Raw genomic sequence first — 27,685 nt, forward strand, 5'->3', positions numbered from 1 at the left:
TCCTCAGTTCCTGGGCACTCTGGAAGCCAGTGCTCCCCATGCCCCCTGTTGCAAAAGACCTGTGTCTCTTGGTGTGCCTGGGGCAGAGACCTGTTTGGTGAACAATGGGGACCAAGGACTGCTGAGCCCTGCCCCCAGCTTGCTGTCTTTCCTTAATGCTCTGCAGGCATGTAAAATGAGAGGTCATTTCTAGCCACATCCTGGAAAAGCCATGGCTTATCAGCGGCTGAGGTTTTCAGTACAAACAACCACCTTATGCACCTCCTTCTTGCTCTTAACTAGGGAGTGAGCGTGTTGGGACTCAGGTTCCATTCCCCAGTACCCACGAATGCAGCATGCACAAGGGGGTGCACGCATCTGCAGTTCTTTTGCAGGGCTAGAGGCCTGGACTGCCCATTTCCTATGTGACTCTTTCTGTCTCTTGTAAATAACTAAATAAATATTAAGAGTGGAAGACAGAGAAGGAGCCTCCTCCTTGGGTTCTCTCTCTCTTTTAATATTTTATTTATTTGTTTGACAGAAAGAAAGAGGGAGAGACAGGGAGACAGAGAGAGAGAGAGACAGAGAGGGAGGGAATGGGCATGCCAGGGTTCCAACCACTGCAAACAAACTCCAGACACGTGTGCCCCCTTGTGCATCTGGCTTACGTGGGTCCTGGGGAATTGAACCTGGGGTCCTTTGGTTTTGCAGACAAATGCCTTAACTGCTAAGCCATCTTCTCCAGCCCCTCCGGTTCTCTTTTTAAAGAGACCACAGTGGCTCTGGCTAGGGTGGCATTTCTCAAAATCTTGGTCAGATTCACCCCGTTCTTTCATTGCATTATACTCATTCTACCTCCTTCCTCTTTTGTCCTTATTCACCAGTGGGAAGTGGCTGAAGGAGGAAGTGCTACAGCCAGTGTGAGTGAAGGCAGAGGCTTGGTCTCAGCCCGCGCGGAGCTGTCTCCTCTTCTTGCTGATCAGTTCCATCAGGCCTGCTGTGAGAAGAGGAAATGCACCCGCTGCTGTTCTTTCCCCTGCTCTTCTGGACCCTGGGTGAGTGTGAGAATGGGTCACCCTGGACCTTAGCCGGGCAGAGGAAGTGGTTGGCCGAGAGCAAGGAGCTGGGTACAAAGGTGTCCTTCATGAGCCTTGCTTGCCTGTCTATTCCCTCCACCAATGTTCTGGCCCCATTCAAGGCAGGAATACACAGCCTTTTATCACAAACCGGGCTCCGGGCATAATTCCAGACCCCTCAGAGGTGGGTTGTATTTAAAACAGATGCGCTGATGGGCCCTGTGGGTCAGAGCTAGCTTAGAATTCCTGGTTGGGGGTTGGACTGGCACCTTGAGAATGTGTACGAAGGGAAGAAATGACTGCCAGATATGTTAAAAGAAGAAAGCCAGACGTGGTGGTGCATGCCTTTAATCCCAGCACTAAGGAGGCAGAGGTAAGAGGATCACCCTGAGTTTGAGGCCACCCTGAGACTACATAGTGAATTCCAGGTCAGCCTGGACTAGAGTGAGACCGTACCTCAAAAAACAAAAACAAAAACAACAGTCTCATTATGACATTTCATACATATATATCTTGTGCTTTGATCATACCCACCCTCATTACCCACTCTTGTCCATTCTTCCCATTCCCACTGATTCCCTTTCCCTCCCCAGTTAGTTCTCCTTCTATTTTATTGTCTTTTAAAAAGAAAATTTAGATGCAGCCAGGCCTGATAACACACACCTTTAATCCCAGCACTTGGGAGGCTAGCTGGGAAGATAGTTGTGAATTTGAGGCCAGCCTGGGACTACAGAGTGAATTTCAGTTCAGCCTGGACTAGAGTGAGACTGTACCTTGACAAACAACAACAACAACAACAAAAATCTAGATTAGGGCTGGAGAGATTGCTCAGTGGTTAAGGTGTTTGCCTGTGAAGTTAAAGGATCCAGGTTCGATTCTCCAGGACCCATGTAAGCCAGATGCACAAGGTGGCACATGTGTCTGGAGTTCGTTTACAGTGGCTGAAGGCCCTGGTGTGCCCGTTCTCTCTCTCTCAAATAAATAAATAAATATTAAAAACTACCTAGTTTATCTAGATTCTGCATATGAAACAAAACATGTGATATTTGTTTTTTTCTTTTGAGTCTAACTTACTTCATTTAATATGATATCTAGCTTCACCCTTTTTTTTTTTTTTTTTTTTGATTTTTCAAGGTAGGGTCTCATTCTAGCCCAGGCTGACCTGGAATTCACTATGTAGTCTCAGGGTGGCCTCGAACACATGGCAATCCTCCTACCTCTGCCTCCCGAGTGCTGGGATTAAAGGTGTGCACCATCACATCCGGCTTGCTTCACCCATTTTTATGCAAAGACATAGTTTCTTTTCTATGGCTAAAACACACACACACACACACACACACACACACACACACACACACACATTTATATTTTAAACCCATTCATCTGCTGATGGAAGCTCATCTTTGAGTTGGCTATTGTAAATAGTACTGCAATAAAAATGGGTGGACAGGGCTGGAGAGATGGCTTAGCGGTTAAGTGCTTGCCTGTGAAGCCTAAGGACCCCGGTTTGAGGCTTGGTTCCCCAGGTCCTACGTTAGCCAGATGCACAAGGGGGTGCATGCATCTGGAGTTCGTTTGCAGAGGCTGGAAGCCCTGGCGCGCCCATTCTCTCTCTCTCCCCCTATCTGTCTTTCTCTCTGTGTCTGTCACTGTCAAATAAATAAATAAATAAATAAATAAATAAAAAATGGGTGGACAGGTGGACAGAAAGGTTCTATTGAATTAGGCTGTAACAGGAGATCTTGACTTGGACATGTTAATGGCTTCCAGTCTCCCTTTGGGTTTCTCCTTTGTTGTGGCCATACCTCTGCCGATCTCCCCTCCTTTGACTTTAAACACTTGCTGTCAGGTGACTTTCAGTTTTATACCCCTGATGTGGACATCTTCTAGGACTCCAAGATCTTGTAGCTAATTGCATACTCACTTTCCACCCAGATGTTGAAATTTCAAGCAAGTGCCTTTAGCTGCTGAGCCACCTCTCTAGTCCCTGGATGCTGAAATGTCAGACATGACCTGACCAAATCTGGCCCTGAATCCCATTCTTCCCTGGGCTTCCCCATCTTTGTGTTTGGCACCTTCATCTTTCTTGGTGCTTAGGCCAAACTGGAGGCAGCTGACAACTTATTAGTTACTGTTTTTAGTTTTTACTACAACTAAATACCTGACAGAAAAGCAATTAAAAACAGAAGATTGGGCTGGAGAGATGGTTCAACACTTAAGGTATTTGCTTGCAAAGCCTAATGACCTGAGTTCAATTCTCCAGTATCCACATAATGCCAGATGCACAAAGGCCCATGCATCTGGTATTTGTAGTAGCTAGAGGCCCTGATATGCCCATTCTCTCTCTCTTTGGTGGCACACTCCTTTAATCCCAGCATTTGGGAGGCTGAGGTAGGAGGATTGCTGTGAGTTTGAGGCCAGCCTGGGACTACAGAGAGTGCCCTGTCAGCCTGGGCTAGAGTGAGACTCTACTGTGGCGGGGGGGGGGGGTGGACCTCCCAAAATAAATAAATAAATATCAGGTCAAGGTGGCACATGCCTTTAATCCCAGCACTTGGAGGTCAAGATAGAAGGATTGCTATAAATTTGAGGCTAGCCTGAGACTACATCGTGAATTCCAGGTCAGCCTGGGCTAAAGCAAGAACCTACCTTAAAAAACCAAAACAGCAGCAACAACCAACTCAAACAATTCATCTGTCTCTCCTTCTTGCCTGTGGATGAAATGTGACCAAATGCTTTGTGATTCTGCTGCTATGACTCCTTCCAAGTTAGACTGTACCCTCAAACTGAGCCAAAATGAATCCTTCCTTTCTAGGGGAAAACATAAAAAAGAAATCCAATGAAACAAACAAAAAAGCTGAACTGTGATTCCTTTGCATGGTTTTTCTCTGTTGTCTATGTCCCTGTCCCCTCCTTCGCCTTAATAGAAGGTAAGCTTCCAGAGGGCAGAGACTTGTCCTTACAACCACAGTAGGTACTAATGATATAAATAGCAAATGGAAGTTGGCTGAGAACATCATTGTTTCAATGTTGCTATCCCATCTTTCTATTTTAAAAACATTTTTATTTATTTATTTGCAAGGGGGAGAGAGAGAGCTAGAGAGAATGGGTATGCCAGGGCCAAGGCTTCAGCCACTGCAATCGAACTCCAGATGCTTGGGTCACTTAATGGCATGTGCAACCTTGCGCTTGCCTCACCTGTGTGTGTCGGTGGGATCTGGAGAGTCTAACCTGGGTCCTTAGGCTTTGCAGGCAAGCGCTTCAACCACTAAGCCATCTCTTCAGCTCCTATTTTTCTACTTTTATAGAATTAAACAGTTAAGACTCTTAAAATTGACTGTAGCTAGAGTGAGACCCTACCTCGAAAACCCAAAAACCAAACCAAAACAAAAACAGCAACAACAAACTGACTGCAGAGAAAGGGCTTGAGGAGATTGTTCAGTGGTTAAAGGCACTTGCTTGTAAAGCCTGTTAATCCAGGTTTGATTCCCCAAGCCCATGTAAAGGCAGAGCCACAAAGTAGTAATGTGCCTGCAGTTCATTTGCACAGGCAACAAGGACCTTATAGGCCCATCACCCCCCACTCCTACTTATTTAAAACAAAAATTAACTGCAGAGTTAATTAACAGAAATAGTGCTGTTGGGAATATATAATACTACAGCCGCTTTGGAAGACACCCTGGATAAATACAGAATTGCCATGTTATCCAAGTTATCTACTCATGCAAGCTGACAACACCCATCTATGTAAACGCCTGAGCTAGGAGCGTGAGTGTCCCTGATCGTATTATCAGTAATCTCCAAGAAGTCGAAACAATCTAAATGTTCAGCTCATTTTGATGCATGGACAAGTGCAATGTGACATACCCATGCCATGGGCTATTATTCTGCTGTAATAATACAGTCTGAAGTGCTGGACCACATGCGACAGCGTGGATGAACCTTGGCACCATGGCGCTAAGTGGAAGAGGACCCAAGTCCATTCATATGAAATGTCCGGCGAAGGAAAACCCTTCCAGCAAAGTAGATTCGTAGGGATTGGGGAGACAGCTCAGTGGGTAGGAGTGCTTGCTGCACAATTATGACTACCTGAGTTTGGTCCCCAGAACCCATTTAGAAAGCCGGGCATGGCCATCCGTGCCCGCTACCCTGGAGCTGGGGGGGGGGGTGCGAGAGGGTTCTTCTAGGGCTCCCTGATCAGCCAGTCTCATCGAAAAACAGGAAGCTCCAGGTTCAGTGAGATTCTAGCTCAACGAAGTAAGGCTGGAGAGTGACAGAGGACATCCTACATCCTATTCTGACCTCCACACATGGGCACGTGAGGGCACACATCTTCATGCTCCCACATGCCACACCACCCACACATGCCACAATATTTCACATACACACACACACGGGGGGGGGAGTAGATTAGTGGTGGTGGGGGCAGACTGGGAGATGAGAATCAAGAGAAGTAGCTACCAATGACTATAAGATATTTTGGGGCAGATTTTAAAAGATGGTTCTGGAATTTTGACAGCAGTGATGCTTGAAAACCTTTGTGACTCTTCTAAAAAACCTCTGAGCTCTTTTTTTCGCCTCAATTTTTATTAACATTTTCCATGATTATAAAAAATATCCCATGGTAATCCCCCCCCCTCACTTTCCCCTTTGAAACTCCACTCTCCATCATATCCCCTCCCCATCTCAATCAGTCTCTCTTTTATTTTAATGTCATGATCTTTTCCTCCTCTTATGATGGTCTTGTGTAGGTAGTGTCAGGCACTGTGAGGTCATGGATATCCAGGCCATTTTATGTCTGGAGGGAGCATGTTGTATGGAGTCCTGCCCTTCCTTTGGCTCTTACATTCTTTCTGCCACCTCTTCTACATTAGACCTTTATTTTTAAAGAATAAATTTATGGGCTGGAGAGATGGCTTAGTGGTTAAGTGCTTGCCTGTGAAGCCTAAGGACCCTGGTTCAAGGCTTGATTCCCGAGGACCCATGTTAGCCAGATGCACAAGGGGGCGCACGCGTCTGGAGTTCATTTGAAATGGCTGGAGGCCCTGGAGCGACCATTCTCTCTTTCTCTCCCTCTCTCTTTCTCTCCCTCTTTCTCTCTGTGTCTTTTGCTCTCAAATAAATAAATTAAAATGAACAAAAAACTTAAAAAAGAATGAAATTTATCATATGTAAATTATGTACCTCTTAGTTTTTAAAGGTAAATAATTAGCCCGTTTAAACATAACTTTAATTAATTTTAGAAAAGAAGAGAATAATCTCACAGTGTCTATCCCCTCTATAGGCATCAAACCTCATCCATGCAAGGCAAACGTTACTAACTGAGCTATCCCTCTAGCCAGCCTGCTTTTCCTGAAACAAGGTCTCCCTCTGTAGCGTAGGCTGGCCATGAAACAGCTGTGTAGCTCAGAATGTCTTCAAACTTGTTTTCCTGGTGCTGAGATTACAGGTGTGTGCCAGCAGGTAAAGGGGTTTACTCACAAAGCCTGCCTGTCTAGGTTCAATTCCCAAGCCACCTATGCAAGCCAGACACAAAAAAGTGGCATGAGCCTATGGCGTTTGTTTATGAAGGCAAGAGGTCCTGGGGTGCCCACATGTAAATAAATAAAGATATATTTTTAATTTTATTTTTGAGAGAGAGAATGGGCGCACCAGGGCCTTTCAGCTGCTATGAATGAACTCCGGATGCATGCGCCCCCTTGTGTGCATGTGTGACATTGCATGCTTGTATCACTTCTGTCTGACCATGTGGGACCTGGAGATTCAAACAAGCGTTCTTAGGCTTTGCAGACAAGCACCTTAACTGCTAAGACATCTCTTCTGCATATATATGTGTGTGTGTGTGTGTGTGTGTGTGTGTGTGTGTGTATGTATGTATGTGTGTGTGTATATATATATATATATATATATATTTTTTTTTTTTTTTTTTTTTTTTTGAGGTAGGGTCTTACTCTAGCCCAAGTTGATCTGGAATTCACTATGTAGTCTCAAGGTAGCCTCAAATTCATGGCGATTCTACTACCTCTGCTTCCCAAGTGCTGGTATTAAAGACATGTGCCACCACACCCAGCCCTAAATATATACATATATGTGAGATGTTTCATTAAAAATCCAGATTTCTGACTACTCCAGAAAAGCAAAAGTTTTTCAGTTACTGAGCCCATTTGTTGCCTAGTGGGCCTGGAGCACTGGCTGTTCCTGACCTGACTCATGTGCACGCTTGCTTCCCTGACACATTGGCTGGGTGTCACTTGCATTTCCTTCCTTCCTTTCTTCTTTCTTTTATTCAGGATATGCCTTTGTAGCTCAGGCTGGCCTCAAACTTGTGGCAATTCTCCTGCCTTAGCCTCTTAAATGCTGGGATTAATGCTGTGAGTCACCATGGCCAGCTGTCACATAGCATTTAAAAAATCATTTTTTAAATATATTTATTTATTTATTTGAGAGAGATATAGAAATAGGCAGGGAGAGAGAGAGAAAGAGAGGGAGAGAGAGAGAGAGAGAGAGAGAGAGAGAGAGAGAGAGATTGAGAGAGAATGGGTATGCCAGGGCCTCCAGCCACTGCAAACAAACTCCAGATGCATGTGCTCCCTTGTGCATCTGGCTTACATGAGTTCTGGGGAATTGAACCTGGGTCCTTTGGATTTGCAGGCAAGAGCCTTAACTGTTAAGTCATCTCTCCAGGCCCTCTTTTTTTTTTTTTTTTTTTTTTCCGAGGTAGGGTCTCACTGTAGTCCAGGCTGACCTGGAATTTCCTATGTAGTCTCAGGGTGGTCTCGAGCTCACAGCAATCCACTACTTGTGCCTCTTGAATGCTGGGATTAAAGGCATGTCCTACCATACCTGGCTCTTTTTTTTTTTTTTGCTGTTTTCTAAGGTAGGGTCTCACTGTAGCTCAGGCTGACCTTGAATTCACTATGTATTTTATTTATTTACTAATATTATTATTTTAAAAATGCTTTTAAGAAGAGAAATATTTCTGGGCCGGGAAGATGGCTCTATGGAGAATGCACTTACTGTTGAAGCCTAAGTACCCAAGTGCAATCTTCAGACCCATGTGAAAAGCTGGAAGCCACTGTAAATTTCTTCCTTTCTTTTCCTTTTTTTTTTTTTTTTTTTTTTTTTGAGGTAGGCTCTCACTCTAGCCCAGGCTGACCTGCAATTCCTGATATAGTTTTGGGATAGCTTTGAACTCACAGAGATCCTCCTACCTCTGCCTCTCAAGTGCTGGATTAAAGGCGTGCGCCACCACACCCGGCTGCCGCTGTGGGTTTCTGTAAAGCCAGCGTGCTGATGCTGAGATGGAAAGTGGAGGCCGGATGTGGCAAGTGAGGCAAAGAACAACATTAGAGGGAGGGAGATAGATAGATAGACTCAATCTCAAATGAAGTGACCCCAAAGTTGTTCTCTGACCTCCACAAGTGTGCTGTGGCATGTGAGTGACCACACTCTTATGCAAACATGGACATGTGCACACATGCACAAAATAAGAAAAGAAACATTTATATGTATCCTGAATTTTTTTTTTTTTTTTTTGAGTCAGGGTCTCACTGTAGCCCAGGCTGATGGATGACTCAGGTTTCTGCTTCCTACAGGGAGGAGTATATATAAAGATATGTGTGGCTATTTACGTGGGTCCCGGGGATCAAAGCTGACCCATCTCTCAGGCCTCCTTACGCTCTCATGCTTGTGCAGGAAGGGCTCTTACCTGGGGGGCATCTCTCCATCCTTCCTTTCTGTTTCTTCTGAGAGCTGTGACCATGCTCTTCAGACATTCTTCTGGTGCCTTTGGCCTACGGAATGGTTAAGGGCAGCAGCAGGTCTGTCTAGGGTGGGGACACTCTATCTTTGATGATTCAATTCATGAAGTACTTGGATTTGGAGCTCTTTACAGAACAGGACCTAGTGGCCCTGACCCAGCACAGGAAAGAGGTAAGAGATACATGGATTTGTGTTTTCCAGGATGTTCCACTGCTCAGGATCTCTCTGGTCTAGCAGTGGTGAGAGGCCAGGAGAAGGGCTTCTTGACGGTGGACTGTCGTTATGACTCAAGCTGGAGGACCTACAGGAAGTACTGGTGCCAAGGAGCTCGCTGGAATAGCTGTAAAATCCTTGTTAAAACCGATTCTGAGCAGTTGGTGAAGAAGGATCGAGTGTCCATCAAGGACAATCAGACAAGCCTCATGTTTACGGTAACCATGGAGAATCTCAGGAGAAGTGACGCTGGCACTTACTGGTGTGGAATTGAGAGAACTGGAGTGGATCCCGGGTTTGAAGTTAATGTGATCATTGACCCAGGTAAGAGTGTGACTCTATGTGTAGATGCCCTTTTGGGTGTGTGTGTTCTGTTCTGGTCCCTCAGGTCTCATCCAAATACATTAACTGTCACTCATAGTGACCTGTTGCAGATGGGGGTCAAGTTGTGCTCCCTCATAGACCCTCCATTGGGATTGGGAGGAGCAGGGTTTCTCTTAAATGTCTCCTGGCTCCCAGGCCCCCTCCAGAATGGAAGGACCCTTTCAGGCACTTTGGTTTTTCTTTGCACATCTCCATCCTGAATTTTTTTTTTGTTGTTTGTTTGTTTTGCTTTTCGAGGCAGGGTCTCACTCTAGCTCAGGCTGACCTTGAATTCACTATGGAGTCTCAGGGCGGCCACGAACTCATGGCAATCCTCCTACCTCTGCCTCCCGAGTGCTGGGATTAAAGGCGTGCGCCACCATGCCTGGCACCATCCTGAATTTTTTAATATATTTTTTCTTATTTATTTATTTGAGAGAGGGAAAGAGACAGAGTAAATTAGAGAGAGAGAGAGAGAGAGAGAGAGAGAGAGAGAGAGAGAGAGAGAATGTGCACACCAGGGCTTCCAGCTGCTGCAAACAAACTCCAGATGCATGCACCACCTTGTCCATTTGGCTTACGTGGGTCCTGGGGAATTGAACTGAGGTCCTTTGGCTTTGCAGGAAAGTGCCTTAACCACTAAGCCATTTCTCTAGCCCCTGAACTTTTTTTTAACAATAGAATACAAAGTTATGGTCCCCAGTTCCAGTCCATGTGTCTAAGAGACCATCTCCCATGATTCACAGAGTCCCCAGTCCATGCCAGTACTTTCCTGGGCTTTCACAGTGAGGGGTGCCCTGTCCTTAGCTCTGAGTGGGGCTGGTGTCCTTACCCCCCACTCGATATCCAAGCTGAGGGGAAACCAGCCCAGCATAGTTGAGATGCTGTGGTCTAATTCCCAAGGTCTAGAAAGACCTTTATAATAAGTAGTTGCATTTGTGGTACCTGAAAATCTCACCATGACCCATTCATGCCCTGGGTTTGATGTTGCTCTCTATAAAGTCTGCTTGCAGAATGCAAAAACTCGTGGGTGGGTGTGTGGGGGCGTGGGTCTCTGTTGGATTCTACTTTTCTGCCCTTTAGGCAGAAACAGATCACAGGGCATTTGTAACATGAGGTCAGTGCCACTATTGCCAAGAACCATGCCAGCCTCCGAGCCATGGCCCAGGACAGGGAGAGACTGCCTCAGTGGACCCTGAGGGTACTCCATTACTGGGGCCTCTTAACTGGCCTTAAGCACAGGGCTGTCCTAATAGTCGGATTTTCTTCAGGATGGCCTTGACCTTGGAAGTCTCCAATCTAAGTTATGGCGGCCCCTTATGCAAGTTCCTTCTCTGCTCTTGTCCTTTCTGGATAAAGGAAGGGACGCAGAACTACCATGGCAGTGGGGTGTTTAAAGTTCAGTTCCTGAGCTCTCCTTGGGCCCCCACAGGCCCTTCCCACGATGGCTCATTATCCTCCCTGGAGTTTTACCTAGATCCACCCACCTCAGGGTCTCTGAACTCTCTTAGAGGTCAAGGGCACTGAGCTAGAGCCCCTTGACCCAGCCCTGCTCTGGCTGGGATGACTTGTTCTCCCCCCATTCCGGAGGCTCAGGGCCAACACCAAACTGTAGGTTTGACAGGAAGAATAGGGTAATTTGTCTGTATGCCAAGCACCCACTACAGTGTTGACCACGTTGCCCACCACCACCACCACCGCCACCACCACAGCGCCAATCCTCGTTGAAAAGACCACCTTCGTCTCGACCAGCTTCCACTCCAACAGCAGGTAAGCCAGCTCAGCCGCTGCTGCGCCCTGTGATTCCCTTGGTTCAAATTCCTCCAATGGGGAACCTCTGTAGTCTCAGGTCCCAGCCAGAGCTTGACTTGGCCTTTCAGGCTCCACCGTGAGGTCAAAGGTGCTAAGGACCCTTCCCATGTCCTCACGGTCTTCAAGGGTCCTTCATCCCAGAGCACAGGGTAGCCGGCCCATGTGCTGGTTCACTCGCTCGTTCATCCCACGTCAACTGAGCCGATTTATTCATGGCAGCTGTGAGCTGAGCTCCGGGAACATGGACGTGGAGCTGGGAGGGGTGTGCATGGCACAGGCTGTAGGCTACAACGAGAGTTTTGACTCAACTTCTAGGGGACAAGAAGGGCTGGGAAGAGGCTTGTTTCTCCAATTGCTGTTAAGGGGAGAAGCCAGGTCCTCACACCTCTAGCACCCCTGGCAGCTCATGAAGGGATTATTTTATCTTCTCTCCTCTCCTCTCCTCTCCTCTCCCCTCCCCTCCCCTCTCCTCCCCTCCCCTCCCCTCCTCTCCTCTCCTCTCACTTCCTCTCCTCCTTTCTTTTCCTTTCCCCTCCCCTCTTCTCCCCTCCTCTTCCCTCTCTTCCCCTTCCTTTTCCTCCCCTCCTCTCCTCTCTCCTCCCTTCCACTCCCCTCTCTTCCCCTCTTCTCCTCTTTTCTTCCCTCCTCTCTCTTCCCCTGCCCTCCTCTCCTCTCTCCTCCCTCTGATCTCTTCCCCTCCCCTTCCCTTCTCTCCTCCTCTCCCCTCCCCTTCCTCTCCTCTCATCTCTCCTCCCTTACCCCCCTCTTCTCTTCCCCTCTCCTCCCCTCCCCTCCCCTTCCCTTCCCTTCCCTTCCCTTCCCTTCCCTTTCTTTTTTTTTTTAAATTTATTTATTTATTTGAGAGTGACAGACACAGAGAGAGAAAGACAGATAGAGGGAGAGAGAGAGAATGGACGCGCCAGGGCTTCCAGCCTCTGCAAACGAACTCCAGACGCGTGCGCCCCCTTGTGCATCTGGCTAACGTGGGACCTGGGGAACCGAGCCTCGAACAGGGGTCCTTAGTCTTCACAGGCAAGCGCTTAACCGCTAAGCCATCTCTCCAGCCCTCCCTTCCCTTTCTTTCTGTCTTGAGGGAAGGTCTCATGTATCTCAGGCTGGCCCTGAACTCACTATGTATCAGAGGATGATCTTGAACTTTCCATCCTCCTGCCTGTACCTGAAGTGAGTACCATCTGTGCTGGGGTCGGACCCAGGGCTTCCTGCATGCTAGGCAAGCCCTCTACCGACTACACCCCCCGCCACTGTCCAGTGTTTTCTTTGACCTTGTCCATGACTAGCCATGAGAAGGAGTGAGCAGATGGAAAAGTCCCCATGTCACACAGGTAGAAATGGAGCCTGGGTCGCTCTCTCAGTGAGGGCTGGCCTGGAGCTTGAATGGAAATGTTTAAACTTCAAACCCAGAGCCAGGTTTGCTTTCCCTATTGTCCTGCCCATGCGCTTGCAAAGGACTTACTAGAATTGAAGAGCTCCATCTCCTTTCTGCTTTTTCACTTTCCTTGTCCTCTTGTAAAAAAAAAAACAAACCAATTTTATTTTTATTTATGAGAGAGAGAGAGAGAGAGAGAGAGAGGGAATGGGCACACTGAATGCATGGGCCGCCTTGTGCATGTGGCTTACATGGGTTCTGGGGAGTTGAACCTGGGTCCTTAGGCTTCACAGGCAAAAGCCTTATTGGCTAAGCCATCTCTCCCACCCTTCTTTGCCTTCTTGACTTTGCTTTTAGATCTGCTGAAGGCTCTATTGCTGGGATTTTGTCTCAAAATCTTCATGAAAGATCCCCAACTTTTTTAAAAAACATTTTATTTATTTATTTATTTTTAATTAATTTAATTAAGAGAGAAAGAGGCAGACAGACACACAGAGAGAATGGGTATGCCAGGGCCTCTAGCCACTGCTAACAAACTCTACACTCCTGCATTACCTTGTGCATATGGCTTATGTGGGTTCTGGGGAATCGAACCTAGTTCCTTTGGCTTTGCAGGCAAGTGCCTTAATGGCTAAGCTATTTCTCCAGCTCCAATCCCCAATTTTATACCACTAAGACCCCCCTCCCTCTCCCATTAACCCTCTTTTTGTTTGCATGTATGTGTGGCACACAAGTGTGGAGACCTGAGGACAGACCCCGCTCTACCCTGCTAGAGACGGGGTCTCTCTTACTGTGATTATTTTGTTTTTGCTGTTTCACTTTGTGTGCTTCTGAATTCTCCTGGCCCCACCTCCTGGGATTACAGAAGTTTGGATCATCTTCCATCTGGCTTTATATGGGTGTCGCAGAGTTGAACTTAAGTCAGTGGGCTTGTAAGCAAGTGCCTTTAACCACTGAGCTATCACCCTAGCCCCTTGCCTTCTGTTTTGAGTTTTTTTTTTTAAATATTTATTTATTTATTCAAGAGAAGAGTGGGAGAGAATGAGTGTGGCATACCAGGACCTCTAGCCACAGCAAATGAACTCCAGGATGCACGCACCACCATGTACATCTGGCTTATGTTGGTTTTGGGGAACTGAGCCTGGGTCCTTAGGCTTCATAGACAAGCACCTTAATTGCTAAGCCCCTCTCCAGGTCTGTTTGAGTTTTGTTTTTTGAGGTAGGGTCTCACTCTAGCCCAGATGGACCTGGAATTCACTACGTAATCTCAGGTGGCCTCAAACTCATGGCGATCCTCCTACCTCAGCCTCCTGAGTGCTGGGATTAAAGGCGTGCGCCACCATGCCCAGCTTGTTTTGCAGTTTTTGCAAGCAAGTGCCTTTAACTGATGAGCCAACTCCCCAACCTGCTTTGAGGCTTTTTAAAATGTTTTGTAGTGTTGGTGATTGAGCTCAGAAGCTCAGCACATGACAGACAAGGTCACTACCGCTAAGCTACATTCCAAGCTCCCCCATTGGCTTTTATTTTATTTAAAAATATTTTTATTTATTTATTTGTGTGAGAGAGAGAGGAGAAAGAGAGAGAGAGTGAGAGAACATGGGCACACAATGTTTTTTTTGCCCACTGCAAATGAACTCCAGATGAAGCACCACTCTGTGCATCTGACTTTACATGGGTGTTGGGGAATTGAACCCAGGCCATCAGGCTTTACAAGCAAGCATCAACTGCTGAGCTATTTCTCTGGCCTCCACAAATAGATTTTAATAAATAATAGCTGAGTTTCCTCATCTAATTAACCAAAGCTTTAAGTAAATGCCAATTAGGGCCATTACTTAGCATGAGATGGATAATTCATTTATTCAACAAGTTACTGAGCACCTACTCACTCCCAGTGCTGTTTTAAGGATCATAAGGGGGGAACACAGAAGATTAAAATAATCAAGGCATCTGCTTTTAAGTTACTTTCAATCTCAAGATAATTAATGGGGCCAATTAGAGTTGATGCGATTAGCTGATTGGAACGTTTATTGCTCATCTTTCTGTGGCTCTGGTGATGATAAGAATTGTCATATTAGTTTGCTGAGTGTGCAGCACAGAGTGCTATGGACTGGGTGACTCAAGCAGCAGAAATGTACTTTCTCCAAGCCAGATGTGGTGGTGCATGCCTTTAATCCCAACGCTCAGGAGTCTGAGGTAGGAGGATCACCTCCATGAGTTCAAGGCTCATCTGGCCTACAAAATGAATTCGAGGTCAGCCTGGGCTAGAGTGAGTCTCTGCATTAAATGCTACCTTCCCAGAAAGAAGGAATTTTTGTTGTTGTTGTTTTGTCAAGGTAGTGTCTTGCTCTAGCCCAGACTGACCTGGAATTCAGTATGTAGTCTCAGGGTGGCCTTGAACTCACAACGATCCTCTCACCTCTGCCTCCCGAGTGCTGGGATTAAAGGCAGGTGTCACCACGCCTGGCAAGGAAATTCATCTATTTTCTCCACACATTCTGGTGGCCAGGAGTCTGAGATCAAGACGTCTTCCAGGCTGGTTTCTTCTGGCAGGCCTCGCAAGCAAGTGCTTTTGCCTACTGAGCCATCTCCCCAACCCTCTCTCTTCTTTCTATTTAAAATTTTATTTTGTTTCTTATTTTTGAGAGTGAGCAAGGGAGAGAGAGAGAAAGAATTGGCACACCAGGGCCTCAGCCACTGCAATCGAACGCCGGATGCTTGCGCCACCTAGTGGGCATGTGCGACCTTGCCCTTGCCTCACCTTTGTGTGTCTGGCTAACGTGGGATCTGGAGAGTCCTTAGGCTTCGCAGGCAAGCGCCTTAACCGCTAAGCTGTCTCTCCAGTCCATTTTTTAAATGAAATTTTATTTTATTTTCATATTTCCTCTGTCTTCTTTCTAAAACCATCTTTGAAGGGGCCAGGAGCAGGGGTCCTCTGGCTGCGGACCAGAGTTGCGTAGGCCGTAAGGTCCCTTGCGCACGCGCATTCTCTCCGTTGCTGCAGGCACGGCAGCCTGGGGCTCAGCGCGCTCCTCCCCGCCGTCGCCGCGGTGCTGCTGCTCCTCTTGGCGCTGGCCTCGCTCTTGGCTTGGAGAATGAAGAGACGACTGAAGAAAGGTGAGAGGCTACGGCCCCCAGGCCGGGGCCGGTTGGGTCGGGGGGTGGGCTGATGGCAAACAGGGTCATCTGCGAGTTCGCTGGCCCGAGGGACTGACTCCTCGTACCGTCTGGACTGGGCACTGCCACAGAGGTTCCCGGCAGCTGGAAGCCCAGGAAGTCTGGGGATTGTCAGGAGCTTTTGGATGCACCTGGCGGGGTCTTGGAGTCAGCTGGCCTGCTGTGAACCCTCCTTTCCTTCTCTCTGAGTGGCCTCTCTTCCTGTTCCCTGGCTTGGCTCTTGGTGGCAAGATAAGCATGGCTTTGGGAGGGCAGCTTAGCCTAGGGCCTGTGTGGCTGTCAAGGAGGTGCTAAGCTGACACGGGGAAAGAAACACACACACACACACACACACACACACACACAACGTGTGCATATGCATCCATATCTGTGAGCTCAGGAACACTGGAGTGTACACACACACATCCGTGCACACACATCACGGCCCCCAAGTCTCATCATAGGTATTGTGCTTGGCTCCTGTTTCTCCTCTGCCCATCAGCCCTTCTCCAGTGTGACCCCCTTGTTCCGAGTGCCCTTGCTCTTCTGGGCCTTGGCTCAGGAGTCTGGTGCTCAGAAAGCACGAGGTCGGGCCTCAGCCAAACCCCTTTCCTGTCTGGCTTCACTTCCGCATTCTTGTGTAATTGCGGAATACCTTCTGAGAATGGCTGCCACCTGAGCGATCACTGGCCTCCCACACCCTTGGGGAAGTCTTTCAATGTGGAAGAGGGAGAGAGCCTTACCTTATTCGGCACTTTCTCTCTTTTTTTTTTTTTTTGTAAACTATTTTTATTTATTTGAGAGAGAGAGAGAGATAGAGAGAGAACACCAGGGCCTCTAGCCACTGCAAATGAACTCCACACGCATGAGCCATCTGGTGCATCTGGCTTACGTGGGTCCTGGGAAATCGAATCCGGGTCCCCTGGCTTTTCAGGCAAGGGCCTTAACTGCTAAGCCATCTCTCCAGCCCGTTTTCTTTCCTTCTGTTTTAAATGTGTGTGCAGTGTGGTGATGGCGTGTGGTGCGTGCTCCTGTGTGTGACCCTGTGCTGCCCCATGTGTTTGTCTGGAGCAGAACAGCTGGGATCCCGTGCCCTCACTCTTCTGCCTGTGCTTGTTTGAGCTGGAGTGTTTTATTTATTTATTTACTTACTTTTGGTTTTATTTATTTATTTATTTTTGGAGCCTTTTTATTGATCCCGGAACTTTGCCTGTTTTTCCTCCAAGCTCCAGTGTTTCCGGGTCTCTGCTCCTCTGTGATAATGGGGCACAGGCATACATAGGTGTGGAAATGCCCAGGTAGGCTCTGGAGATTCAAACTTGGGCAGTCTCAGGCCCCCTCATGCTTGTGTAGGAAGTGCTCTTAACCTCTGAGCCATCTCTGTAGCCCTCACTCATCAGTTTTGCTCCCAAGTATATAGATTATGATCCAACTAAGTATTTTCTATACTCCTTTGTGCCTAGTCATTTGAAACTGAAAACCGGGGGGGGGGGGGGGATAACCTGTGTTCTTTTTGTCTCCAGAGCAGGGGGGATGGGATACAGGAAAGGGGAGGAGAGACAAGGGCATAAAAAAATATATACAAAAGCCAACAGTTCCTCAAAACTGGTCCAAGCTGTGCTACCCTTGCTCAGGCATTCTAACTGGGGCCAGAATCCACACCTGTCAGGCAGGCCAAGTATCCTGAGGTAAGGAAGGAACAGGCCTAGCTACCCAGTGGCTTATAGCCTGGCTGGACTCCCTAGAGTTCAGTACTGGATAAAGACAGTGAGATTGACAAGTCAAGGACTGTGGGAAGGCGGATCAGGCAGCCCAGTAGCTGGACAGACAGGTCAGGAAGAGGAATGAAGGAGGTTCAGGCTGCGCTCGGGATTTAAAAAAATTTTTTTTTGCTTATTTATTTGAGAGCTATAGACAGAGAGAGAGAGAAAGAGAGAGAGGGAGGGAGGGAGGGAGGGAGAGAGGGAAGAATGGGCGCACCAGGGCCTCCAGCCACTGCAAACAAACTCCAGATATATGCACCCACCACCTTGTGCATGTGGCGTATGTGGGTACTGGGGAAACGAGCCTTGAACCGGGGTCCTTAGGCTTCATAGGCAAGTGCTTAACAGCTAAGCCATCTCTCCAGCCCATGAGCTCAGCATTTTGCAGGAAGAAACACAACCCTAGAAGAGTCGAGGGCTGGCACCATTTGATTGAGAGGTCTATGAAGTAGACACCAACTGGGTTGAGGTCTTCTTTTCTCAGGTGGAGAAATGGAAGCTCTGAGAGGTGACATGATAAGTATCAGAGCATGTCAGCTACAGAGTCAGAAGCAGGACCAGGTCTTCTGTCTGAGCCTGGAGCCTCATTCACCCCCTCTCCCACTTCACTTCCTTGTCTGTGAGGACCTCTGTGAACCTTGAAGATGAAATTCCTAATTCTGGTGTTTTGTTTTTTTTTTTTTTTTTAGCTCCTGGGCTACCTCCAGAGCAGGTAAGACAGTCCCAAGGTCAGAGCAGAGAGATTAGTCAGTTTTGTTTCCCCTTTTCTTGCGTTTCACTTCCTAGGAGCCCCTATGTCCCAATTTAGCAGATGAACCATTTGTCAGAGTACCCACGTGTTCACGGCCCTTGCAGAGCTGGGGGCGGAAACAGCCAGGGGAGAAGAGGCCTGGAGGGAACATGGGAGAGAGAAATGGGGGAGGCCACACGGAATCTGGGAGGGGGTCTTAGAGAAGCGGCGAGGTTCTGATCGCCCATGGAGGAGGAATTTGTGTCCACAGCTGCCCTGTTGTTAGTCTGTGCTCCGTCCCCAGGCGCTGCAGTCCCTAGACGCTGACCTCTGCTATGCAAACCTGACCCTGCAACAGCCCAGAACCTCTCCTGACTCGTCTCGGAAAAAGACTGCCACCAAAACTTGTTCCTCTGGCCAGGCTGACCAGGCAGAAGTGGCATATGTCACCATGGTATGTCTTCTGTGGGCCTCGGTGTGTGTGTTGGGGGGAGCTGGCCTGCCACTGCCCCACCTCCCTTTCAGACGGACACAGCTGAGGTGGGTGGATGAAGGCAGAGCCACAATGAATTCAAGGACCCGCCTGAGGAACCGCATAGGCTTCAGAAGTGTCTCCATACCGCTTCTCAACCTTGGGCACTCGGTCCTCTTCTAACGTGTGGTCTTCTCACTGGACAGGAGAGATCACACAAGCCGAGTGGCTCGGGCTTCTATAGGAAATGGTTCTCCTGGGCAGAGGTGGGGAGTCTTTTGTGTTGTGAGGGAAGCTCACGTGGGGTGCTGGGCAGAGTGGAGGGAATCTGGAGTCCCCTATGACTCCCTTTGAGTTCTGTTCTGTCCTCCCTCCAGCCTCTCTCTCTCTCTGACCCCGTGATCATCTCCCCTGCAGGCTCCCTTTCCCAAGGAAGAGGTTTCCTATGCAGCTCTGTCTCTGAACAACTTGGACCAGGAGCCAGTCTACAGCAACACTGGCCACCTGGTCACCCACATTCCCAGCTCGAGCCAGGAGGTGTCCACAGAGTACAGCAGCGTCAGGAGGCCTTAATCTGCAGCCACTCCTTACCCCGGGTCTCCACATGGGAGTCTGGAAGGCACTTCCCCTGCTCTTGATTCCATACCCCCTCCGTGCTCAGGACCGGCTGGTGACTGACGCTGCTCACTCAGCCAGCATAGGCCTCTTTGGAGGCCGAGAGCCCGACCCTAAGGGTCTCTCCACAGCCCCTCCTCGCCCACATAGTTTGGGAGGGGCAGGGAGATGCCATGGGAAGAATAATGCGAATAATAGGGATTAACCTTTATTTATTTATTTTTTTTATAGCTCTAGCCCAGGCTACCTGCAATTCACTCTGTAGTCTTAGGCTGGCCTCGAATTCACAGCAATCTTCCTACCTCTGCCTGCGGAGTGCTGAGATTAAAAGTGTGCACCATCATGCCTGGCTGATGCTTGGCCTGGATGCTAGCCCTAGGGTCATCGGCCTTCTAACGCCAGAACCTGTGGATTGTTATACATGACAAAAAAGGTACCCATAGGATGAGTAAGCTAGGATTTTGAGATAATTCAGGATGATCAAGTGGATCCAAAACCTAGTCACAAGGATCCTTCTAAGAAGGAATCAAAAGAGGCGAAGGCAGGGCCTAGGGAGATGGCTCAGCTGTAGTGTCTGGGTTCGGCCCCCTGACCCCGTGTGGAAAGCCAGAAGGAGTGGCAGGCTTCCGTAATCCCAGAAGAGCTACTTGGGGGCCGTAGACAGGAGAGTTTCCCCTGAGATCATGACAAGCTCCTCAGAGAACATCAGAACAGTGAGATCAGAGCAAGCTCCCTGCCTCACATGATGTGGATAGGCGGGGACTGATCCAGAAGTGGTCCTCTGCCCTTCACATGCGCACCGTAGTGCACGTGCGCCCACACTCACACACGTGAACATGCACGCATGCGCATGCCACACACACTAATAAATAATGACATTTCTAGAGAAGAGATGGCAATGGGACAATCGATACAGGTTGGAGTGATGGGGCAGGAGTCAGGGATGCTGCAGGCTTTGGAGGCCAAAGAAGTCAAGAAACTGATTCTCCTCTTGGTGGAGACTCTAGAAGGAACCAGTCCTGCTGCCCAGACCTGATGGCTTGAGTCCAGTGGAATTGACTTTGTATTTGTGGTCTCATGAATCAAGCAGAATAAATTTATATGGTCTGAAGCTCAGCTACTAGATTCGTGGAGGTTTGTTACAACAGCCAAGGGGAGCTATGTGGAAGATACTAATTTAGCCCTTCTCTCAACTATTCTTGGCCTGTCATTTGAGATACTTAGGTCAGGAAAAGAATGCTTTTGACCCAGAGCAAGCAGGAAGCACCAGCACAGAGAGAAAGAGAGACCTTTACATGGAAAGGCTTAAAGCAGGGTGAAGTAAGAGTGGGTTGAAGTATAAAAATATAAGTCCTGGGTTGGGGAGATAGCTCAGTTGGTCAAGTGGCTTTTTAAAAATTTATTTTATTTTTATTTATTTATTTTAGAGAGAGAAAGAGACAGAGAGTGGGCATTCCAGGGTCTCTAGCCACTGCAAATGAACTCTAGATGCATGTGCCATCTTTTGCGTCTGGTTTACATGGGTTCTGGGGAATCAAACCTGGGTCCTCACAGTCAGGTGCTTTTAAGTGCTAAGTCATCTTTCCAGCCCCAGTAAAGTGGCCTTTAAAAAATATTTTATTTATTTATTTTATTTAAAAAAATTTTTTTGTTTATTATTTATTTATTAGAGAGTGACAGACAAAGAGGGAGAGAAAGACAGAGAGAGAGAGAGAAAAAGAGAGAGAGAGAGAATGGAAGCACCAGGGCCTCCAGCCACTGCAAACGAACTCCAGATGTGTGCGCCCCCTTGTGCATCTGGCTAATGTGGGTCCTGGGGAACTGAGCCTCAAACTGGGGTCCTTAGGCTTCATAGACAAGTGCTTAACCACTAAACCATCTCTCCAGCCCTATTTTATTTATTTAATTTGAGAGAGGGAGAGGGAGAGAGAAAGAGGCAGATAGTGAGAGGGATGTGCCAGGATGTCCCGCCACTGCAAATGAATTCCAGACATGAGCCACTTAGTGCATCTGGTTTTATGTGGGTACTGGGGAATCAAACCTGGGCTGTCAGGCTTTGCAAGCAAGTGCCTTTAGCCACTTAGCCATCTTTCCAGCTAGATAAAGAGGCATATTTTTTTTTGGTGGTTTTTCAAGGTAGGGTCTCACTCTAGCCCAGGCTGACCTGGAATTCACTATAGAGTCTCAGGGTGGCCTCGAACTCATGGTGATCCTCCTACCTCTCCCTCCCAAGTGCTGGGATTAAAGGCATGTGCCACCACGCCCGGCTAAGAGGCATTTTTTTTAAAAAAAAACAACCTTCTTATTTATTTGTGGGAGAGAGATATAGACGTGATAGAGATAGAGATAAGGGAAGGAGAGAGAGAGAGAGAAATGGTGTGCCAAGGTCTCTTGCCACTGTAAAACTCCAGATGCACCACTCTATGCATCTGACTTTATGTGTGTACTGGGGATTTGAACCCGGACTGTCAGACTTTATAAGCAAGTGCCTTTAACCACTGAGCCATCTTCCCAGCCAATTTTTTTTTTTCAAGGTAGGATCTCACTCTAGCCCAAGCTGACCTAGAATTCACTATGTAGCTTCAGGCTGGCCTTGAACTCATGGCAATCCTCCTACCTCTGCTTCCCAAGTGCTGGGACTAAAGGCATGTGCCACCACACTTGACCACAATTTTTTTTTTTCTAGGTAGGGTCTCACTCTGGCTCAGGCTTACCTGGAATTCACTGTGTAGTCTCAGGGTGGCCTCGAACTCATGGTGATCCTCCTACCTCTGCCTCCTGAGTGCTGGGATTAAAGGCGTACGCAACCACGCCCTGCTCACACAAAGTATTTTTTAATGTTTTATATGTTTTTTTTTCAAGGTAGGGTTTCACTCAAGCCCAGGCTGACCTGGAGTTTACTCTGTAGTCTCAGGGTGGCCTCGAACTCACGGAGATCCTCCTACCTCTGCCTCCTGAGTGCTGGGATTAAAGGCATGCACTACCTTGCCCGGCTCGCTCTATTTTATGTGGGTACTGGGCATTGAACTCGGGTCCTTGTGCAATGCAAGGACCTTAGCAGCCAAGCTATTTCTAGTCCACGTTTTCTTGTCCAGTGTAATCAGAATTGGTAATGGGTTAGTACAATGAAACAGTTAAACCAGGGAGTCATAGAAGAGATAGATCCTTTCTTCAAGTGCTTTGTTTAGCTTAAAATATCGAAGTTGCTTTAGCCTGCTGACATTTTTATGTACTATTTTCTTCAGCATGAAGCAAGAAACCCTAGTCACTTAGTGTGATTGCAAAATCCTTTGTTTTTATGGTTTTTTTTTTCCTCCTATAAGTTGACAGTACCTTCACCTATTCTGAGGTAGACGGTGTTGCAGTTAATTTTTGTTGTGGGGACAAACACCTGAGCAGAAGCAGCTTATGGGAGGAGAGGGTTTGTTTCAAGCTTACAGAATCCAGGGAAACATCTATCATGGCAGAAGACGCTGGATCACCGCAGCATCCATGGGGGCAGGCTGGGTGGGTGGGGGGTGGGAAGACACCATCACCACCAAAACAGACAGCAAACACCACCAGCCACAGCTCAGACTAGCTCTATGCACACTTTAGGGCTGGACTTCAAGATCCAACCCCTAGTGATATCTCCTCCAGCAGGCGGCTGGAGACTTCAATAAGAAGCTTAACCTTCATCAAAAATCTCTGAGGTGGGGTTGGAGAGATGGCTTGATGGTTAAGGCACTTGCCTACAAAGCCAAAGATTCTGGGTTTGATTCCCCAGTATCCACATAAAGCCAGATACACAACGTAGTGCATGTGTCTGGAGTTCATTTGCAATGGTTGGAGGACCTGGTGTGCCCATTCTCTTTCCTCTCTCTCTACATACATAAATACATACATATATATGTATACACACACACACACACACACACACATATCCCTCAAGTAAATAAATTAAACATTTAAAAATCCCTGAGGCTATGGGGGGGTCACTTTATTTTTTTGTATATTCACATGTAAGCCACCACAGTTTTATTCATCATTACTGTGACCAAATATCTAACTAGCCTTCTTCCTACCTTTCACCACCATCCAACAATGCCATTATATTATGAATCCATCAAGGGGTGAACCCATTAATCAGATCAGAGCTCTCAGATCACTTCCTCAAAGCCCATTGGCTAGCAACCAAGCCTCCAGAAGGTGGGCTCATGGAGGACATTTCCTCGTCAAACCATAACCCATCCCTAAGTTGACAGCAGTGGGTGTTTTCATTATTGTTTTGCACATGCATGCGTGTGTAAGTGTAGTGTGTGTGGTGTATGCTCATGTGTGCAGAGGCCAGAGGAGAATGTCAGATGTGGCTTCTCTTATTGCTTATCCACGTATTTCCTTGACATGGGCAGTACTGGGTATTAGCAAGCCCCAGTGATTGTCCAGTCTCCACACCCCACAGACTGGGTTGCATACATGTATGGCCACGCCCAGTTCTTGACTTGGATTCTAGAAAGTTGAACTTGGTGATCTCTGTTCTAGAGGTCTTTATGCTTGAGAGGCAAGCACTAACTGCAGAGCTATCTTGCAGCCTGGGTTTTTTTTGGGTGGGGGAGTGTGTGTCAGGGCCCAGCTTTATTTATTTTTAAAATTTTTTATTATTATAATTATTTTATCAGCAACTTCCATTATTGTAAACAATATCCCATGGTAATTCCTTCCCTACCCCCAATTTGCCCTTTGAAAATCCACTCTCCTTCATATCTCCTCCCCCTCTCAATTAGTCTCTCTTTTATTTTGATGTCATCATCTCTTCCTCCTATTATGATGGTCTTGTGTAGGTAGTATCAGGCACTGTGAGGTCATGGATATTTGTGGGTTTTTTTTGTTTTGTTTTGTATTTTTTATATATAGAGAGAGAAACCGAGAGGAGAGATAGAGAATTGGCACGCCAGGGCCTCAGCCACTGCAATCGAACACCAGATGCTTACATCACCTAGTGGGCATGCGCGACCTTGTGCTTGCCTCACCTTTGTGTGTCTGGCTTATGTGGGCTCTGGAGAGTTGAACATGGGTCCTTAGGCTTCGCAGGCAAGCGGCACAACCTCTTAGACATCTCTCTAGGCCAGGTTTTGTTTTTAATTGCGGGCTTTGATATATTTTTTTCCCAAAGCATTCAATTTAACTTTTGTAAAAACAATTGTCCCGTTGCTACACTCTTTTAACATTTTTTGTTTATTTTATTTATTTATTTATTTGAGAGTAACAGACAGAGAAAGAGGCAGATAGAAAGAGAGAGAGAATGGGCACGCCAGGGCTTCCAGCCACTGCAAACGAACTCCAGATGCATGCGCCCCCTTGTGCATCTGGCTAACATGGGTCCTGGGGAATCGAGCCTCGAACCGAGGTCCTTAGCCTTCACAGGCAAGTGCTTAACCGCTAAGCCATCTCTCCAGCCCCTGTTACTACACTCTTATGCCATTGGTTAATATCCTTTCTGTTTACACTTCACCTATGACATTCATCCAGTGACATCATTGTAATTGGCATGTATGACTGGCATAGATGAATCTGGGTCTTGACACAGACTCTTGTCAACCACATGCCTTAATGAGGGAGATCAGAAGTGAGTGAGCTACACAGAGAAGATCCTTCCACAGGGACAGGGACTGTGCCATATGCACGAGGCCAGCATTGTTCCCCAAGAGATTAATGTTGACTAGAGACTGATCTAGGCAGTTGGATAAGTGAAGGATTGGTTCAGGAAGTTATTAATAAACCATTATTACTATGATGCTATAAAAGGGGGGGAATACTGAGTACCCCGAGTCTCACAATCAAGAAAGAACAGTAGTAGCTTTACGTCAGCGTCTGTGTTGGTTGTGTGTGTGACTTCCTCTACACATCAGCCAATCCTTTGTCCAGGGCTGGGCCCTTCCAGATGGACTAGCAACTGCCAGTCATCCGTCTGGGGCAGTTTCTCTTCTCTGTGTATAGACTAGCTTCCCCTGAAGACCTCTGATGACCAGTCTGACTTAACTGGACGCTGACTAAGAATGTCACTCATGAGAGTTCCATGATCCTCCTTCAGCTGTGGAAAGGCTCTTCACCCAGTCAGTCCCTCCCCGCTTGCCCAGCACACGCCCTCTCTAACGCACATCGTTTCCTGTGACCTCAGCTTCCCACGCCCTGTCCTGAGGGTTTGCAGTTCCTGCATCAGGAGACAGTGACTTGCACTTGTTTTGCTGATGGTATGTCTGAAGAGGGATTCAGAATTAAGGAGGGAAGAGACGGCTTCCAAAAGTCAAAACTAAGGAAACAATGGAGAGGAACTTTGAGTGGTAGAAAGATCTATGAGCAAGACAGAATTCATTGCAGATTCTAGAATTAGAACTCAGCTCTGAGGAGTTGTGGGAACCTCCCTTGTCCTTCTCCCAGCACCTCCTCTATGCTCTGTGCCCCGAACTCAGCCACCTCCTATCTTCTACGAGTCTATTGGCTAAAACTTTTGGTTTGACTGGGGTGACTCAAAACTCATCCAAGCGCTGAGAAGCGGCATTGGGGTGTTCAGTACTAAATGATCGCGCCCTCCGGGGCTCAGGGACCACTGCAGAAGAGGTGACAGAAAGATTGAAAGAATCAAGGAAGGGGAGGAGTGCTGACAATACTGCCTTCCAGACACAAAGCGCCCTTGGCGTTCATGACCTCACGGTAGCTGCTGTTACCTACCCGAGACCATCATATCAGGAGGGAAAAGATGATAATATCCAAATAGGAGAGAGATTAGCTGGAAAGAAGAAGGGATTCAGTGAGGGGAGATTTCAGAGGAGGAAAAGGGAGGGTGGTGGGAGGGGATTATGATCATGGTATATAGTTTATATTTATGGAAGTTGTCAATGAAAGAGTTTAAAAATGTTGGTCTGGAGAGATTGCTCAGTGGTTAAAGGCACTTGCTTGCAAAGCCTGGTGGCCCAGATTCAGTTCTCCGGTACCCATGTACAGCCAGATGCACAAAGTGGTGCATGCATCTGGAGTTCTTTTGCAGTGGCAGGAGGCTCTGAGGCACCCATTCTCTCCTCTCTCTCTCTCTCTCTCACTGAATGCAAATAAATAAATAAAAATTAAAGAAATAAAAATTTCAATCACAAAACATTTGGTTCCCACTGTGTCTAAGTAATGCGTGTATATTAGAAAGGGTAATATACACCCATGTGTCTGCCCTCTTACTGAAAAAGTTGGACATTATCAATATTGCTGATGCCACATGCTCCTTATTTGATGCCCCTCCCCCCCGCAGAGGAATGTGGTCGCATAAGGTGACTCCAGGGTCCGTCACAACCCTGGCCCAGTCTCCTTGACTTGTGTTGATTAGTGGGGGGTCTGCATTATGTCTCGTTTTGCACTGGGCCACTCCTCTGATTTTCATCTTATACCGATGCCCTCAGTGAAGCCGTGAGCCGATGGCCAGTTGTTGCGGAGTGTTCCTTAGGGAACTGAGGTTGGCTTGTCACTCAGAAAGCTACTGCACCTCCTCTCCTTGCCGGTTCTCCCACGAGGAACGCTGCCCTGTCTCTAAGGTACTGAGGTTTTCTTTTTAATATTTATTTATGTTTTTATCTATTTATTTATCAGAGAAAGAGAGAGAGAAAGAGGCAGATAGAGAGACTGGGCACATCAGGGCTTTCAACCACTGCAAACAAACTCCAAATGCATGCACCACCTTGTGCATCTTGCCTATGTGAGTATTGGGGAATCGAATCTGGATTCTTAGGCTTCATAGGCAAGCACCTTAACAGCTAAGCCATCTCTCTAGCCACAGGCTTTCTTTCTTTCTTTCTTTCTTTTTTTTTTTTTTGGTTTGGGTTTTGGTTTTTCGAGGTAGGGTCTCACTCTAGCCCACTCTGACCTGAAATTCACTATGTGGTCTCAGGGTGGCCTTGAACTCACAGCGATCCTCCTACCTCTGCCTTCCAAGTGCTGGGATCAAAGGTGTGCGCCACCATGCCTGGTCTGTTGCTTCCTTTGGATTTTTTTTTTTTTTTTTTTTTTTGAGGCAGGGACTCACTTGAGCCAAGGCTGACCTGGAATTCACTCTGTAGCCCCAAGCTGGCCTTGAATGCATGGTGAGCCTACTATCTCAGTCTCCACGGTGCTGGGATTAAAGGCGTGCACCACCACACTGGCCAGGGCTGAAGGTTTCTGAGACACAGAAGCAGTAGGTCACAGCAGCTGGCCTGAGCCCAGTGCTCAGTGCCTTTCTGCTGGCCGCTGGAAGAGGTTACAAAATTCAGGCGTGTGCTCACTCTGGAACTCCCCACAGCCCTGATTTATTAATCACAAGTCACAGAAGCAGAAGGGCCTCGACCCCAAGAGACCTAGTGC

At 47.5% G+C, this 27,685-nt stretch overlaps 2 protein-coding genes across 2 annotated transcripts in view; one reads left to right on the forward strand and one right to left on the reverse strand.

Annotated features, from left to right (window-relative positions):
• The window catches only part of Rab37 (RAB37, member RAS oncogene family), a 79,656-nt gene that overhangs the window by 33,252 nt on the left and 18,719 nt on the right, over positions 1 to 27,685 (reverse strand). The window lies entirely within an intron of this gene.
• Positions 934 to 19,556, forward strand: Cd300lf (CD300 molecule like family member f). Its single transcript, XM_045158701.1, has 8 exons — positions 934 to 1,034; positions 9,018 to 9,359; positions 10,493 to 10,499; positions 11,502 to 11,546; positions 15,602 to 15,705; positions 18,197 to 18,219; positions 18,542 to 18,691; positions 19,127 to 19,556. The coding sequence occupies exons 1-8, from the start codon at positions 992 to 994 to the stop codon at positions 19,280 to 19,282; spliced, it is 870 nt and encodes a 289-aa protein (XP_045014636.1). The 5' UTR covers positions 934 to 991; the 3' UTR covers positions 19,283 to 19,556.

The sequence above is a fragment of the Jaculus jaculus genome, chromosome 9 (genome assembly GCF_020740685.1).
Source record: "Jaculus jaculus isolate mJacJac1 chromosome 9, mJacJac1.mat.Y.cur, whole genome shotgun sequence".
Classification (NCBI taxonomy): domain Eukaryota; kingdom Metazoa; phylum Chordata; class Mammalia; order Rodentia; family Dipodidae; genus Jaculus; species Jaculus jaculus.